We start from the raw sequence: 16,557 nt of genomic DNA, 5'->3' as shown, positions 1-16,557 counted from the left end.
TATCCATGTCAGCAACTTTCTGTAAAATAAAAACCACTAAAATATTAAGTACTTACTTATTTTATGAGGATTATTAAAAACCAGATGCTGATAGTTATTCGATACAAACTATATAAACGATATCTCGAAAAGTATTAACTTCGAGCAACACGGAAGGGAGGCGGCATTCGCACTATTTCCCCTCTGCCGAGGTACAAGATTAGCGCGTCAATAAAATCTACCGCGGGTAATAAAACTAGTTGCACTTGGATTTTTCACTAGACCGAGTCCAGACGCGCGCGTGAACACTGCTGCACAAAAATGCCTGTTTGCTCGGTTTTTTGTTATAAAAAGAGGTCGGGGACGTCAAATTTACAAAAAGAAAGTGTTACATTTCATATGTAATATTTTTTTTACATATCATACGTTTAATTACATTTAAATACAATTATTATATTTTAGTCTCAAGTAATTGTTGGATTTATCGATTTTGCTCGCTCAGTACAAATTGCGGATCGGTCGAGCGACAAATCCGACTTCTCATCTCTCAGAATACAATGACATACTTCAACGGAAATGTGTAAGTGTGCGTGTTGTGACACTAGTCACTCGTCCGTACACAAAAAGAGATCGAGGTTTGCAAGATTTGTCTTTGACGTGTGTCATTTTGTATGTATTTGTGTCGTCATTACAGAGGGCCTACCGCGAACGACGTTCGACGTGTTGCCTCCCTGTCACACTTACGTATGAATTTACAAGTGCCATAGAGAGGCAACACGTCGAACGTGGTTCGCGGTAGGGCCTCTGATTGGATTTTGTATGTAAGTGTGTGAGAAGTGCCACTGTGTGCACCTTCCCCCCGCGAAAAATGGCAGAAAGATTTGTACGGTAAGATATCGCTTGGGCCCCTCCCTTCTGACGTGTCGGAAGCCGGTGTTGCTCGAAGAGTATTAATATTCCTGTCTAAGATTATTAGATTTAAATCGATTCAATGTTTTAACTTATCATTGGCAAGTTTACTGCCTTTGTCAGGGAATCTAGTTTCTGGTTCTAGCACCAATATTCTAATTTTGGCTGTTGGACTTCGTCTCGGTGCCAATGCTCAAGGCAGGCTCTCTCCATCGCTGCCTCTAAGCAACTTTTATATATAGTCTTGGGCACCTTTGTCTGTATTACACAAAATAATATGCCACCTGTCCCGCCACGTCTGCCTCAATCACATCATCTATAGGGCTTTTGTCAGGACCAACCTGTCGACGGTGTTCAAACGGGCTGGCTTTGCACGTAACAACTGCAAGAATCCTGATGACTCTTGTGCCCTTAAACCTGGGACAATCTCAGCACAGCGTCATTGAGAGCGGACGTGGCAAAGGCAGCAAAATAGTATTTTAAACAATACTACGCAGACAAAATATTGTAAGGCAATATAAAGTATAAATAGTGTGATAATTAAAAAGGGAACAAGGAAAACAGGAAAAATATCGAAATATATTATTTCTTACCTGTAAAAAGAACGGATACAGCATACTGAAATTTTGTATCGAAGTTACCGCCAGTGAGGTTCCGATAATTATATTTATAAAACGAGGGCTCGATAAGAGAGAAATGTCGAATAAATCATACAACTTCTTAACTAAACCCTTCTTTGGCTTCGATACTGCGACGGAATTGTTATTCCCTGGAAATTAAAGAAAAAATATAAAATACTTACCCCCTTATTCATAAACGCGCTACAAACCCCAATTAGCTAATAATCTTTTGTCCTTATCTGTCATTTTGACTTATGTATTTATAAGAAAGGGATAAAACATAATTTATCCTAATCAAGCCCGTAAAATTTTATGAATAAGGGGGTTAATGTTTATCTGAACGACCCGCAGCGTTGTATTATTTTTCAAGGAGCTTTGTGAGCAGTAAATCCTCCATAAAAACAAGGGAAGAACAATGTACATATACCTAATATTATTATTATCTGTATTCCTGGTAATAAGTAATGTACTTATGTATGTTTACGATATGTTAAGCCAACTATCAATCAAACCTAATCTCTCTACCATTTATAAACCTAATAGCTAATACTCTGTATCTTTAGGTATTTAAATAAAAGTAAACAAATAATTTGTACATTCTCTGGTAGTTATTACATTTATTGGTTATCCAACCAAATACAAAATCATCTGGATCTGTCACTGAACGACCTGACTTTAACCTACATTATTTGATCATGTAATGTTTCTACCCTCAACTGGCTGGAGTCATTTCAGGGTAGATTTTGTTTACTTTTATTTAAATACCTAAAGATACAGACTAAAGTATATTGATTGGCATATATTTAATTTGCTTCTATGATTCATACGGTAGATTCGTATTTGAACACCTTTCGTATAGCTCTCATTTTACTAATATTCAATAAATACCTATTCACGCATTTATTTAACTTCTAACGGCTTGCTAAATGGTGTATTAATTATTTGCTATAATACCCTAGTCTGCAATATTTGAAAACTTACCATTCAATCCGTTTTCTGTTGACTTGACGCCATTGGTAAATTCTTTATTACTGCTGAACTTTTGATCCGCGTCAGTTTGCTTTTCTTTCCCTAGAGACGATTCAGTGGAGCGCCCCAGCCCGCTGTAAATTTCTTTTCTTGTGATAGAATCTTTCCTTAAGACAATATCTTTATGTTGAGTTTGTAATAAATGCAACTTTTCATCTAAAATAACGTCCTCTTCTACTTTTTTCATGTGCCATTCTACGGGTTGTATTAGAAGTGTTCCACCAATCTAAAATACAAACAGACACAAACACATTTTATTTTTCCGTACTGGCTATTTACAATAGGTATTATTCGACTTTCAATATTACTTAGCAATAAAATACGTAAATATAAGGGGACATCTTACACAGATCAACCTAGCCCATGAGCTAGGCTCAGGATAGCTTGTAATATGGGTGCTAGGCGACGACGATATACATATTTATTTAGATAAATACATACTTTTATACATAGAAAACACCCCTGACTCAGGAACAAATATTTGTGTTCATCACACAAATAAATTCCCGGATATGAACCCGGGACCATCGGCTTCACAGACAGGGTCACTACCTAATAGGCCAAACCGGTCGTCGAATTGAATTAAATAGCTACATATTAATGTACCCAGTGATACGAATAATGGATTTTTCACATACATATATCAACTTAAAGTATAAAAGAATATTTACCCCGTTTAAACTCAAACCGGACAGCAGCAAGCAAGCGCCTTGGAATCCGTAATTTTCCAGCAGGTATCGCACTAAATGGGGCATTACAGTCTGTCCGACACCTGTGCCCACGTTAGCCAGACCCACGGCACGACTTTTCTTCAGTTTGAAGTAGCTGTTTATGGCTACGAACGACGCGTTCTGGACAAACCCTAAGCCCATACCTGGAACAAACTAACGACTGTTAATGTTGTGTTAGTCCAGCAGTCTAGCCTCTTTAAGCACTTATTTGTAAATTCTTACGTAAAAGCTAAAAAGTTAACGTTTATACGAAACTGAACGTGATATACCCCCTTATTCATAAACGCGCTATAAGCCTCAATTAGCTAATAATCGTTTGTCTTTATATGTCATGTTGGTCAATGGAATCTTGAGCGTTGCGAGGGTTTCAAAGCACGAAGGTTAAACAAAATTTGCCCCCGAGTGAAACACAACATTTTTCACCACACCAACCCGAAGCAAATATCAAATGTAAAATACCTATCAAACAAAATTAAATCCAAATGAATGTTATTAAATATTTATCATCCATAATCATAATTTAAAACGCAATTCTACCAGCAAACATAAGAAAACAACTCAAAATTTGCATTTGATTAGCTTGCCTCACAAGTGAATAAAATGCAACTTTGCTATCAGTTTTTGAATTGCAAAGTAAGCCTTTCTGAGCTGGTGTGGTGAAAAAATTTTTTTTTTCAAGCAAACCATACGTCTGCGACCTACACTAAATATTTTTATATTAAAGAAAAATAAAAGAAAGGTCGCAAGGTCGAGCCATGCCCGAAGCGGTGATTTCTTCCTTTAATATAAAAATATGTAGGTAGGTGTTTCAATGCCTATCACGGCTACTATACGAAAAAGAGAAGGAATTTCACTACGTGATTTCTTTTTATTCGTATAGGTACCTAGGTAGACTAATGGCAGTGTTGGCAAAAAATCAATTCGAATTGACGATTGACGATTGAGGATTGACCGATCAATCCGAATTGACGATTGACGATTGACGAAACTAATTCTAAATCTACTGATTGAGGATTGACGATTACTAATCGTTAATTCGAATTGATCGGTCAATCCTCAATCCTCAATCGTCAATTCGGATTGACGATTACTTTGTATGTACCTACCTAATGTCCTTTTTATTTAGGCCATTTTTCGAAACTAGCCAAATACGTTCAAAGGCGGTGTCTGAGTTTACCAAAGGTTCCGAAACATGTTTCCGACGGCAATATGAAGGAAGTCCTTTTTGGAACATTTTCGGGACTTTCCTTAAAATTAACCAATAGCGTTCAAAATCGATATCTGAGGTACCCAAAGGTTTCGAAACTTGTTTCTGAGGGAAATATTGAGAGATGCCCTTTTTTGGGACATTTCTAGAAATTACCCGATTGCGTTTAAAATCGATATCTGAGGTAACCAGAGGTTTCTAAACATCTTTTCAACTGCAATATTGAAAGGTGTCCTGTTTTGGGACATTTTAGTGACATTCTATGAAAGTGACTGCTTGCATTCATAATCGATATCTGAGGTGCAAAACATGGTTTCAACGGCAATATTTAGATTCCACACCTAAGCCGCGTACCTACTTACTTTACTTTACCCTGCTGATAACAAGATGCGTTCTAAAAACGTACGAGTGCGAAAGAGATAGCATGATTCTAATCCTTTTATTGTTCTAGTGGTGTCCAGTTTGAGTCCAGTAGAGATAAGACATTCGGTCTTCAACCCTTGTTGTTTGTTGGTGTGTGACTGTGTGTGTTTGTTTTAAATTGGACTGTGGATTTTCTTTTGGCGTTGGCTTGTTATACGGATTTTTGGATTTACTTCTGGACTGTTTCATACGATTAACTTGGCGTGACTTTGAGGATTGGACATCGCAGTTGTTCTTACGGTAAGTAACATTTACCAACTATTATTTGTCGTAAAGGTTAACATTGAATATCTATAGGTACATTTTTTTATTCTAGAACAATGTTATGTGGGTTTAAAAATTTCACTTTGTTATTTTCGTGTGCAAGATTAATGGATAAAAAATAATTATGAGAATACATCTGTAAGATAACTTCTATACGATATTATAATTATGTCTAAATTAATGAAAAAATATCATATTTCGGGCTCCCTTCTACTGGAGTCAGTTACGGATCGCTGCCATATATGACCCAAAAAATTTTTATTAAGCTATGAGCTTCATCACATATGATCTCTGAGTAATTCTAAGCATTTCTAGCCTCGAAGGCGAAAAGAAGCGTGCGTCTAGTCGAGGAGGGCGGGGTACAAAGATGGCCGCCACCCGTCATCATTCAAAAAAATCTGTTCTGGTCTTGGTGGCTACTAGGGCAAGTTTGGTATCATTTTCGTATAAACCGAAGACTTACAATTCATTGCTGATATTTGTTTTTTTCAGTTTCATAGTAATTTTGCAAGAAAAACGTAAAAAGATAAAAATTTGTAATGGAGGTTTTTGCTTTGAGAGATAATAACTTTTGTATAGTGGCCAAAAGTGTCATACAAAAAATACTATAATAAAGTGCAATTCATGCAGCTTCTAAACATGTACATGTTTAGTAATATTCTACTGCAAAAAGATGGTGAAAAAATTATTAAATGACCGCAGCGCGGGTAGTTGGACTCTCGCTAGGCGGCGTTTATCTTACAAAATGGTCGAGTACGAGTATCTACGTAGGTAACTATGCTTACTTTGCTAGATTTTATGATGACGAATAAAATGCTTTCTGTATTTAATAGACACAGAATAAAAAAATAGACACAGGTATCCCCATGTCTAAAGAGGAGGGCGGCTCGCTTAACAAATAAGTTCATGTACAACCGCAATTTCAGGTTGGGTTAGGTTAGGTTCGTTAGTTACCTTTTATCCCTCAGAGCAGAAAATAGAAGCCCCGCGAGGCGGGGCTTCGTTGGTTTGTCACCAAGTCATACTTGCATAACCTATATTAGTATGACAAATATACATAGTTGTTATGAATGTTATGATTTCTAAATGTAAGTTCTCCGCATAATAGTTATTTGTTTTACAAGAGGGCAAAGTTGTTGTTTAACCGCTCGTGCTAATATTGATACCCGATCAAGCGGAAGATTTCAAAATTGAACCACGAGCGTAGTGAGTGGTTCGAAAAATGGAATCTTGAGCGTTGTAAGGGTTTCAAAGAACGAGGGTTAAACAAAATTTGCCGCCGAGTGAAACACAGAATTTTTCACCACACCAACCTGAAGCAAATATTAAATGTAAAATATCAAACAAAATCAAACCAAATCAAATCCAAATGAATGTTATGTGCAGGTTGAAGTTATTTATTAAAAACAACAAGTAAGTACCTATAAAATTATTTAAAGTGAGTTATAGCATGAAAATTATCGTGAAAATAAATATTTTGCCTCTTCCTAAGTAGTACAATTTCTCTCATAAATAGTGTTTTAATATTATCAGCAAAAATAAGAGCGCTATTTTATTAGAATAATTTCATTTATAATAGTTATTTCTCGGACCCAATTTTGGACCCGGGTATATCCTTAAACTACGTTCAAAAGAGAGGTATGGGCACTGTAAATGTCATCTCGCTTTGTGTGGTAGGGCACAGCACAGCGGATGTCATTCCAGATCTAACCGAGCAGAGCCCAACTGGGGAAGTACGTACTTACCTCCACCTTACAGAAAACACCGGTCAAATAAAACTAGGCCCCACTCAAATCGTTGCAAGTGCATTAAAATTAAAGTGCATAAAATTATGTCTTCCTTCCTTCTACCTAGCGTTATCCCGGCCTTTGCCAGGGTCCGCTTTCCTACTTGCTTTCCTCCACTTTGCGCGATCCTGGGCGTCGTCTCGTGTGAGCCCGTTCACGCTCATATGTCTGTATGATGAATTATGTCTGGATGAAAATATTTTATTCGTCATCATAAAATCTAGCAAAGTAAGCATACCTACGTAGATACTCGTACTCGATCATTTTGTAAGATAAACGACGGTCCGCAAGATAAACGAAAGTCCAACTACCCGCGCTGCGGTCATTTAATAATTTTTTCACCATCTTTTTGCAGTGGGATATTACTCAACGTGTATATGTTTAGAATCTACATGAATTGCGCTTTATTATAGTATTTTTTATATGATATTTTTGGCCACTATACAAAAGTTATTAGCTCTCAAAGCAAATATCTCCATCCTAAATTTTCATCTTTTTACGTTTTTCTTGTAAAATTACTATGAAGCTGAAAAAAACAAATATCAGCAATGAATTCTACGTCTCCGGTTTATACGAAAATGATACCAAACTTGCCCTAGTGGCCACCAGGACCAGAACAGATTTTTTTGAATGATGACGGGTGGCGGCCATCTTTGTACCCCCCCTCCCCTTATTGCCTCCCAGGCTTGAAATGCTTAGAATTACTCAAAGATCATATGTGATGAAGCTCATAGCTTAATAAAAATTTTTTGGGGCAACTTCATAACTGACTCCGCTTTGATGCTTGTTATGTTTTTATGACAGATTGTTATTGTGAGATAAATGAATAAATAATATCCATAATAACAAGTAAAGTTCAATATATAAAGCCTTGCCAGTATTACAGTGAATACCGGGGGATATCCCGATACTTACTGTAATACTCGCAAGGCATTCAATAAAAATAAATCATTCTTTTGGGCAACCTTTGGGCACCTCAGATATACATTTTGAACGCAATCGGTTGGTTTCAAGAAATGTCCCAAAATAGGGCATCTCGGAATATTACCGTCGGAAACATGATTCGGAACCTTAGCGTAGGTAAAAAGTCACTTCTCGGTATTGCCGTCAGAAACATGTTTCGAAACCTTTGGGCACCTCAGATATCGATTTTGAACGCAATAGGTTAATTTTAAGAAATGTCCCATAAATGTCCAAAAAAAAAGGAAACTACGTCTGTATTGCCGTCGGAAACATGTTACCTACCATGTGAACCTTTGGAAATCTCAGATATCGTTTTAAAGTGCCAACGAATAATTTAAAAAAATATCCCGAAATGGAAGGGACATCTTTCGGGACCTATGGTCGACATCGATTACGAATATGAACGTAATCGGCCAATTTCGAAAAATGTCCCAAAAAGGGACATCAGTCAATACTGACATCAGGAACATGTTTTCGAACCTCTGGGAACCTCAGATATCGACTTTAAGTCCAGTAAGTAAGTCCCAAAAAAGGACACCTTTGAAAAGTAATCTTAGGGACTATGGTTAATCTAGATTGAGAATTGATTTAATCCGAATTGAGGATTGATGCGTTAATCCCGATTGATTCAATCGGATTGACGCGTCAATCTGAATTGAATCAATTCGAATTGATCAATCCGGATTGATCAATTCGGATTGACGCGTCAATTCGATTGATCAATCCGGATTGATTTAGTTCAGATTGATGCCAACACTGACTAATGGTGAGTGCTGTCATCTTTATTAAAGTACTATTCGTCACGTCACTAATAATTTAAATTACGATAAAATATGTATAGAGTTACAACAAGAAAAGTCTGCAGCGATTTTGATAGCCCACACAGTGCAAGTGTTATTTTAAAGGTCACACTTCTATCAAATTTTGACGTAAAAACAACATTTACACTGCGAGGGCTATTAAAATCGCTGCACACTTTTCTAGTCTGACTTCTATTTTTATTTATAGCAAAAAAGGCCTTACCCAATAAAACGCCGTAAGTCAGAATCAAATGATAAATATTAGTGGAATAACCACTTAAAAATATTCCCGAGGTGCATAAACATGCACCAGTAACTGACACCATTCTGGGTGACGTCAGTTTAAGCACCGCTCCGGCTATGGGGCCACCGAAATTTGTTACAAACAACATTGTACTTAGGACGATAGCCGCTCCTGATGTTTTGTGGCCCATGGCTTCTAAATGATCTCCATATAATAAACTAAATAGTGACAGCATAGACTGATTAAATATCTGAAAATTAATGCATTATTAGAAACAATTATAGGCAGTTGGAAGATCGAAATATTAAATAATCTTAGAAACTGTATCTATTAATGAAATCTGTTTCGATATTTGAATATTTCTGTGGCTTCACATGTGTTACACAGAATCTTAATAGTTTATACACCTTAACCTTCCTCAAGAATCACTCTATTGAAAGGTGAAAACCGCATGAGAATCTGACGAATAGTTTTTGAGTTTATCGCGAACATACATACATACAGAAAGAAGTGACTGCAGCAGCGGAAATGGGCATATCGCTGACAATTTCATTGATAAATTATACGTACGTGACGGCTTGAATGTTCTCATATGACAGTACTAGAATTTATTTTGTAAACAAAACAACAAAAAACATAATTGGAGACTCATTGATAATTATGTTTTTCTATTTTCTTAAAAGATCATATCGGAACGATCCCACACTGTTTTTAATAATATTTGTTAGATATCGGTGTTTTTGAAATCACAAATCAATCACAATAACATACTCGTATGTTTACGACATTGTGATTAAATATAGTATTTTTTTTTTAATAAATATTAGGGCCGGTACAATACAAACGAAAGCATTGCATCGGCAATGTGCTATACTAGGGAGGGTACCTAAGGGTAATAAAATCCTATAGCTTACGGTGCCCTTAACGGATACAGAAAAGGATAAATTACCTATAAACAAAAGATTTATTGTTTTAAAAAAATTAGATCAAGGCCTATTTTTGTTTTTTGACCTACATCTCAAATATTTCACTTACATCATGTAAATGAAATAGCTACAGTTTGGATGTTATAGATCGGTTCAAATAGATACTGTTATTATTTATATAACCCCGATATCAGGCTCCGATAAAAAGATACTACAATCGCTATTAGTTACAACCTAGCGTAAACACAGCGGCCTTCGGGGTGGTCGACTCTATCGATAGCAAGATAAATTGTAAAAATATCCTGTTTGCTTTGTAGTTGCTTAAGCGGGATGATGAAAACAATTGAATCTCGTCATTATGAGTCGGTATATCACAGTCGATAACAAGACAATACCGTCCTTAAGGTTATCACTATCAGCCAAGAATGGGGACATGCCAAGTGGATTACAAATAATTTATTAATCCTTCGAGTATTTTCCCTTTGGATTTAGTTAGATCCCTGTAGAAAATATAGTCTTAAGAATTGAGAACTGCTGTCTTTTTTAATGCTGCAATATTTCTACAGTTAAAATTGTTTCAACTTGTGAAAACGCGTTTTCACTAAGGCCTTTCGGAAAGCTAGCTTTAATTAGAGAGTTAGCGCTAATTTAACCGTTGTTAGTAGAGCGAGATGTTAAGGTAAGATATATATTATTATTAATGATAATATTATTAATTCATATTAATCAAATGATCACTCACATTACACACGGCGACTCCCAGCAACACCATCCAACCCCAACCTCCATCCGGTGGTATTAACTTCACCCTTTTCTCAACACGCGGCACTAGTGAGTTTTTTTCCGTAATAGTCATCTCTATTATCTTCAACACATTAGTATAATTAAATTAAATGACAGTATTCTGCAACAAAAATTTCCAAGGCATTATTAAGTGCAGCGCTGCAGTGTCACTCGTGCTGATTTGATGCTGGCATTATGCTGACGCCCAAACCATTTGTCACAGCAAATGTTTAGTTATTAAGTTACAGTAATCTGGTCAAGATTATAAAATATAGGGATAATGTTTATAGGTTAATACATTTTCTTTCTTCTTCTTTCTTTCAATTTTCATACTATAATGCATGCGTATATATTTACAAAACGAACGGCCCGATTCCAACTTTAAGATACGTCAGTTAATAACTAGATCTAGAAAAGATATGGATTAGATATGTCAGTGTCAAATGTGACGTTTCTTCAAACAAAAACACCACATTTGACACTGACACATCTAATCCATATTGTTTCGAGACTTGGAGGATATAACCAACGGAGACGCCATGTCTAAAATTTTCGGTACAAAATAGTCTGCCGTTTTTTGCTGGGGAGGGGCACATCAAATGTATAGGGACGTCATGTCAGATAAACGTCAGTCCATACATATGGTTGACATGAGGTTGACCATTGGCCGCCTATTTTCGACAGAGGGGAACGCCTGTTAATGGCGGCTCCATTGTTAATTACTCCGAGTTTCGAGATCTATTAATTGACGTATCTTAAAGTTCGAATACGGCACCTAGTTACGAATGTCATCAACTACAGTAAAGTTATAACATGAAAATATATCCAATATACCAAAGAGCTGCAAATATTTTTTACGGGAATAAAAGCATAACACTTTTCTATTTTGCTTGCTATCTGTGTAATATAGTAGTGCATTTAATAAAGCAGATATATTCTTAGAACGAACATGTTGTTCTGAACACGTATTTTATGGTTTTTTTTTTATACAATAATAACAATAAAGCTATTTTTTCCTTTATTGAACTATACATAAGTAGTCAAGTTATTTCATGTCAATCTAACCGTACTAAGTACAATGGTTAAACTAAAGATATTATATGACGTAATTTATTACAAATGGGTGTGTCCTGATAAGTGTGGAAATATGATGAGTCTGAGATCAAAAGTCAGTCGGTTTAAATGGAAACAATCTTGTTATCTAAAATAGTAATATGACGAAGCGTTGAACTTGTAATTTGTAATAACAATGAGTCTCGGAGATGACCTAAAAATGGGTTATCCGCAGATGGTCTAGAACGCAAAATGACTAGTGTGTTGTTTTGCCTAAATCGCAATTAGTCTACATCGTAAACGGTCTAGAACGCAAAATGCCCAGTTTTTATATTACCACATTTTACATAGGTAGGTTAGGTATCTTCAAATGGCCGAAGGCCAATCAGCACAGAATAGGAGCCCCGCGGAAGCGGGGCTCCGTTGACATCGCTATCATCATCATAGGCCTTTTCGTCTATATCAGACGATTTATGGTGTAACACCGTTTTTGGTGGCTAAATAGACCGATGCGAGATCGACATGGTCTACCACAGGTCTGACAAGAGAAGTTTGCGGAAACCGGTACTGAGACACCTTATCGTCGTCTTTGCCTCTTGTCAGCGAGTGCGGCGAACCAGGTCTCATCACAAAACTTGCGACCCTCCACAACACGTTTGCGCCATTCCGTCCGCTGCTCTGCGAGCTTCTCCCAGTCTTGGTGGTATATATGGAAGGCAATCATGTCCCTCTTTGCGATGAATAATTCGGGCATTTTGCGTTCTAGACCGTTTGCGATGTAGACTAATTGCGATTTAGGCAAAACAACACACTAGTCATTTTGCGTTCTAGACCATCTGCGTATAACCCCCTAAAAATTAGCTGGTATATAATACCTATAATTTTATTTAAAAATATTATATACGATATGGAAATTAGATGTTTTCTAAAAATTTTATCTTCACATTATGCAAAATTGATTATTGTATTACGTATTATTATAGGCATGAAGCAGGTTTTCAAAGTTTTTAAAACAGGCGTTCATTTTTCTTTAGTTGAAACACAGTGTATTAAATAAAATGGGATACACTTAATAATTATTATTTCACGTCACAAAAGTACAAGTGTAGTAAAAACAAGTGCCTATTTGATCTTATTATTGCGTTCCTATCATAGTTATCGGTCAAAGTCCGACTCGCGGTAGGTATACATAACAATGTAAAATTTACTTGTTTTTTACTCAATCTTTATCTTTATATCAATCAGCAGAGCAAGACTACTGAACTTTGACATTAAGTATAAGCTCACAAGCCAACACGAGTATCGTTATTTTCCGATTAAATGTCATCATTTACCTTATGACGAATATTATGTTTATTTTATCTACTATGTTTATCTTATTTAGAATTCAAAGCGTAGGTATGTACCTAAACATTTTATATGATGCTAATCTAATTTTGGCAATAAATCTTATAAATGAAAAAGTTAATAGTTAATACTAAAAATTAGTATAATTATTACGTCCATTATTACGGTGATAGGATTTATAATATTTATATCCGAAATATGTGCAGTAACATCCCAACTGTATACCACAAGAAAAACAAAATGTGCCATTTGTTTTGGTTTGGGTTATTTTTTTGCTATACGTTATTAGCAAGTCATTTGGATAAGTGGTTCACTAATATAATTATTATTATACCTATCACAAGTTCGAGGGCCGTTTGTTTACAAAGACTTAGCCAAATTCCATAGGCATAAGCATGGGGTATAGGGTTTCTGTAAGGTATTACAAGGATTTTTTTATTCCGTTAACTTCATTTGAACACAAATAGGTAAGTACGTAATTTTTTGACATTTTGATTATGACATTGGTCATTCACACTGATATTTCGCACATTAAAATAAAATTATTTGTCTAACCAGCTCATCTTCTATTGTTTGGTTGATACCTACATACAATAGTGACTGATTGAGCGATTAGGTGCTTGTAATAATGTTGTTTGTAAGTACATATCTATGTATAAAACGAACTGCCTATGCATGTATGATTCCGAAAACGTACCCAACTAGGTAGTCATATGCGGAAGTGAGCGGTTTACACGTTAAAAAAACTATAGTAAAGTATATTATTTTGAAAACTCTTGTAAAATTATAATTATTATACTTATTAGTTTTATAAAATTATTATTATGAATGATTCATTTTTAAATTGTTTTGCTCTTTTTAAATTTTTTTAAGCGCGATTTGTGGATTTATCATAATCTTTATCACGCCGTTCGATAACAAAAGGTAAAAGTACAATCGCTTATAAATTTATTTTGACAGATAAAGCTACATTGCGCACTTGTCATGACCGTCACACGCGGAATAACAAAAAAAAAACCGGCCAAGGGCGAGTCGGAATCGCGCACGAATGGTTCCGTACTATCACGGTTCATGAGAGCCTGGTGACAGATAGACGGACGGACAGACGGACAGACAGACAGACGCACAGACAGACAGACAGAAGAGTCTTAGTAATAGGGTCCCGTTTTTACCCCTTGGGTACGGTATCCTAAAAATCATAACGGAGACTTCTGTTCTTTCTTCTTCTGTCCTTCATATGATATCAAAAGGCATACAAAGAAAAGTGCGTAACGTGCATTCACATCATTTTTTGAAATTCGGAGCGATTATTTCCAAATGAAAGAGATCAAAAATGCTCTTAGCAATCTTAATTTAATTTTAATGACCTATCGAAAGATGTGCCACACGTTAGTAAAATACTAACATAACTCTTTTTCACTTTTACGTGTAGGTATGGAGTCGGGTTCATAGGGTACCAGTTTTGGTCATTTGGCTAAGGAACCCCGGAAACCTGACACTATTAACTATGTTTCAGCTTTGTTTGTTAATTGCACTAGGAAAATTACCTAACCACCTAATGTCAATGCCACGGTAATTGGCATCCGTTTTAACATTGAGTCAGGTTTGAAAGCCATAGTTAATTATAATCGCGTCAAAAAAGATAATCTTCGAGCAAATATGGCTTCATGAGCTTGGAGCAACTAGGTAATAATTTAGTTAGTTATTGTAATCGTTTTTGTTTCTTTGATAAGCAAAAACGAGGGAAGGTCATATTTTAAGGTTTATGGTACGTTTATTTTATTATTTATTTGACACACGCATTGCAGCCAATATAGCTGTAAATATAAAATTCAAGGTCACTAGAGTTTATTCAAAGGTATTTTCCATGATAAATACTCACTAATTTGATAACTGTAACACAACGTTGTGATATTATTTAATTAGTTCTGTATATATTGATAATAACCGGCACCGGTCAGTCACAGCATATCTATTTGGACTTTACTTATTCGTCATCATTCATTGATCTTCTGTAAATTCCATTGTGTATGGGATATTATTTAATAACATGTGATAGTAAAAATCATACTAGTTCAATCACTCTTCTTTCTCTTGGTACGAGTAGGTACTTAGTAAGTTCTCAAGGACAGTGAAGTAGCGAGAGAAAGAATCAACGCACTCGAAATGTGGTGTTGGACACGAACGCTGTGAGTATCTTGGACACAACATCGTACAAACGTCTCCATACTTGAAGAACTCAAGGTGAAAGAGAGGCTCTCATCTACGGTCAGAGCGCGTATACTCAGATACTTCGGACTTCTGACGCGACGAGGAGAGCAGGCCATGGAGAGACTTGTTGTCCAGAAACGGGTCAATGGCTGTAGGTCAAGAGGACGTGCCCCAATGCGTTGGACGGATCAGATAAAAGCCCTTACCAACACCCCACTTGACACATGTGCCAGAAGCATCTGCCAGGGAGAACTGACGTAGAATCGTTCGTCGTTCAACGTGAACACGACTGCTCTGCCGAGAGTGATTCGATGGAGGTGAAGAAGTTCTCAAGTAAATCATTTTTCCAATGATGAAAGTTGCTTGGTTATTGCATATCATTTGGTACATTATAACTACGAGTATAATCAATTTGAACTTAATTTTAATTCAGATCGTTATAGGATACTTTCTATCTACCTTATAGGTAACATATCTACCTTAACTAGGCTATTAAGAGAAGCTATTGACCTGATATCTATCTCACAATAAGAACGTTGAAATAACGAATCATCATAGTCTAAAACGCAGTTTTTTCCGGGTATTTAAAACACATACACACACACAACCATACAAAAACACACATTAAATCAGAGTGGTAAAAAAAACAACCGTAAAGACCAAAAAAGTGATTAGAATGTAAATTAAAAATGCAAAAAAGTAAAATAAAATAATGAATATATACTTACTAACCTTTCGTCACAGAATATGTATAGAATTAGTGTTAAAACAATGATTCGTTCAACACAATTAACAAAACTAGGAGTCACTATCAGGTGCTAGCTACGCTTTCGCGCCAGCACATCTCATGCTAATTGACAACACACGGACGACCGCCGCGTTCGACTACGCGCTCATCAATGGATATCGGCACAAAGTGATATTACGACACTGATACAATTCCATGACAACAATGTGACGTGCGTTTTAGTTTTACGGAAAAAATTAGAGCTTCTTATTTTTCAATGTTAGGCTTGAAATCAGGAAAAGCAGGTATGTCTTCCACTAGAGACCCGATCTGATGAAGGTTTAGGAATAGTAGGAATACCTATTGATGACGGCGTGTGGGGTGGCTGACTCAGAATTGTAGCGGGAAATTTGATAAGACCTTGCAGTTAATCAGCAAGCCATGCAAGTTGCAACAAGGGAAATTGATTGCTTATCAAGTTATCATAATTGAAATCATAATTTTGTCCAAGTTTATACAGGATGATTTTGTTATGTCTGACCATACCTACTCTG

The 16,557-nt window shown here is 36.1% G+C and overlaps 1 protein-coding gene across 2 annotated transcripts in view; it reads right to left on the bottom strand.

The window, feature by feature from the left end:
* Nucleotides 1-16,161, bottom strand: part of LOC134680005 (monocarboxylate transporter 5) — a 17,485-nt gene extending 1,324 nt beyond the window's left edge. The window contains exons 1-7 of one of the 2 annotated variants that reach the window (XM_063538976.1): nucleotides 16,009-16,161; nucleotides 10,625-10,786; nucleotides 8,936-9,206; nucleotides 3,209-3,411; nucleotides 2,490-2,763; nucleotides 1,482-1,657; nucleotides 1-19 (exon numbers count right to left, since the gene is read on the bottom strand). The exon at nucleotides 1-19 is cut by the window's left edge and continues 147 nt beyond it. In XM_063538976.1, coding sequence (XP_063395046.1) covers nucleotides 1-19; nucleotides 1,482-1,657; nucleotides 2,490-2,763; nucleotides 3,209-3,411; nucleotides 8,936-9,206; nucleotides 10,625-10,738 — 1,057 coding nt within the window. In that variant the 5' untranslated portion in view covers nucleotides 10,739-10,786; nucleotides 16,009-16,161. Of the gene's footprint in view, nucleotides 20-1,481; nucleotides 1,658-2,489; nucleotides 2,764-3,208; nucleotides 3,422-8,935; nucleotides 9,207-10,624; nucleotides 10,787-16,008 lie in introns of those variants that run through there. The other variant, XM_063538977.1, reaches the window with a different exon arrangement.
* Between the last annotated feature and the right edge of the window lie 396 nt (nucleotides 16,162-16,557).

Source organism: Cydia fagiglandana, chromosome 3 (assembly GCF_963556715.1).
Source record: "Cydia fagiglandana chromosome 3, ilCydFagi1.1, whole genome shotgun sequence".
Taxonomy (NCBI): Eukaryota; Metazoa; Arthropoda; class Insecta; order Lepidoptera; family Tortricidae; genus Cydia; species Cydia fagiglandana.
The sequence above is the reverse complement of the archived record's forward strand: the minus strand, read 5'-3'. Positions and strand labels throughout refer to the sequence as shown.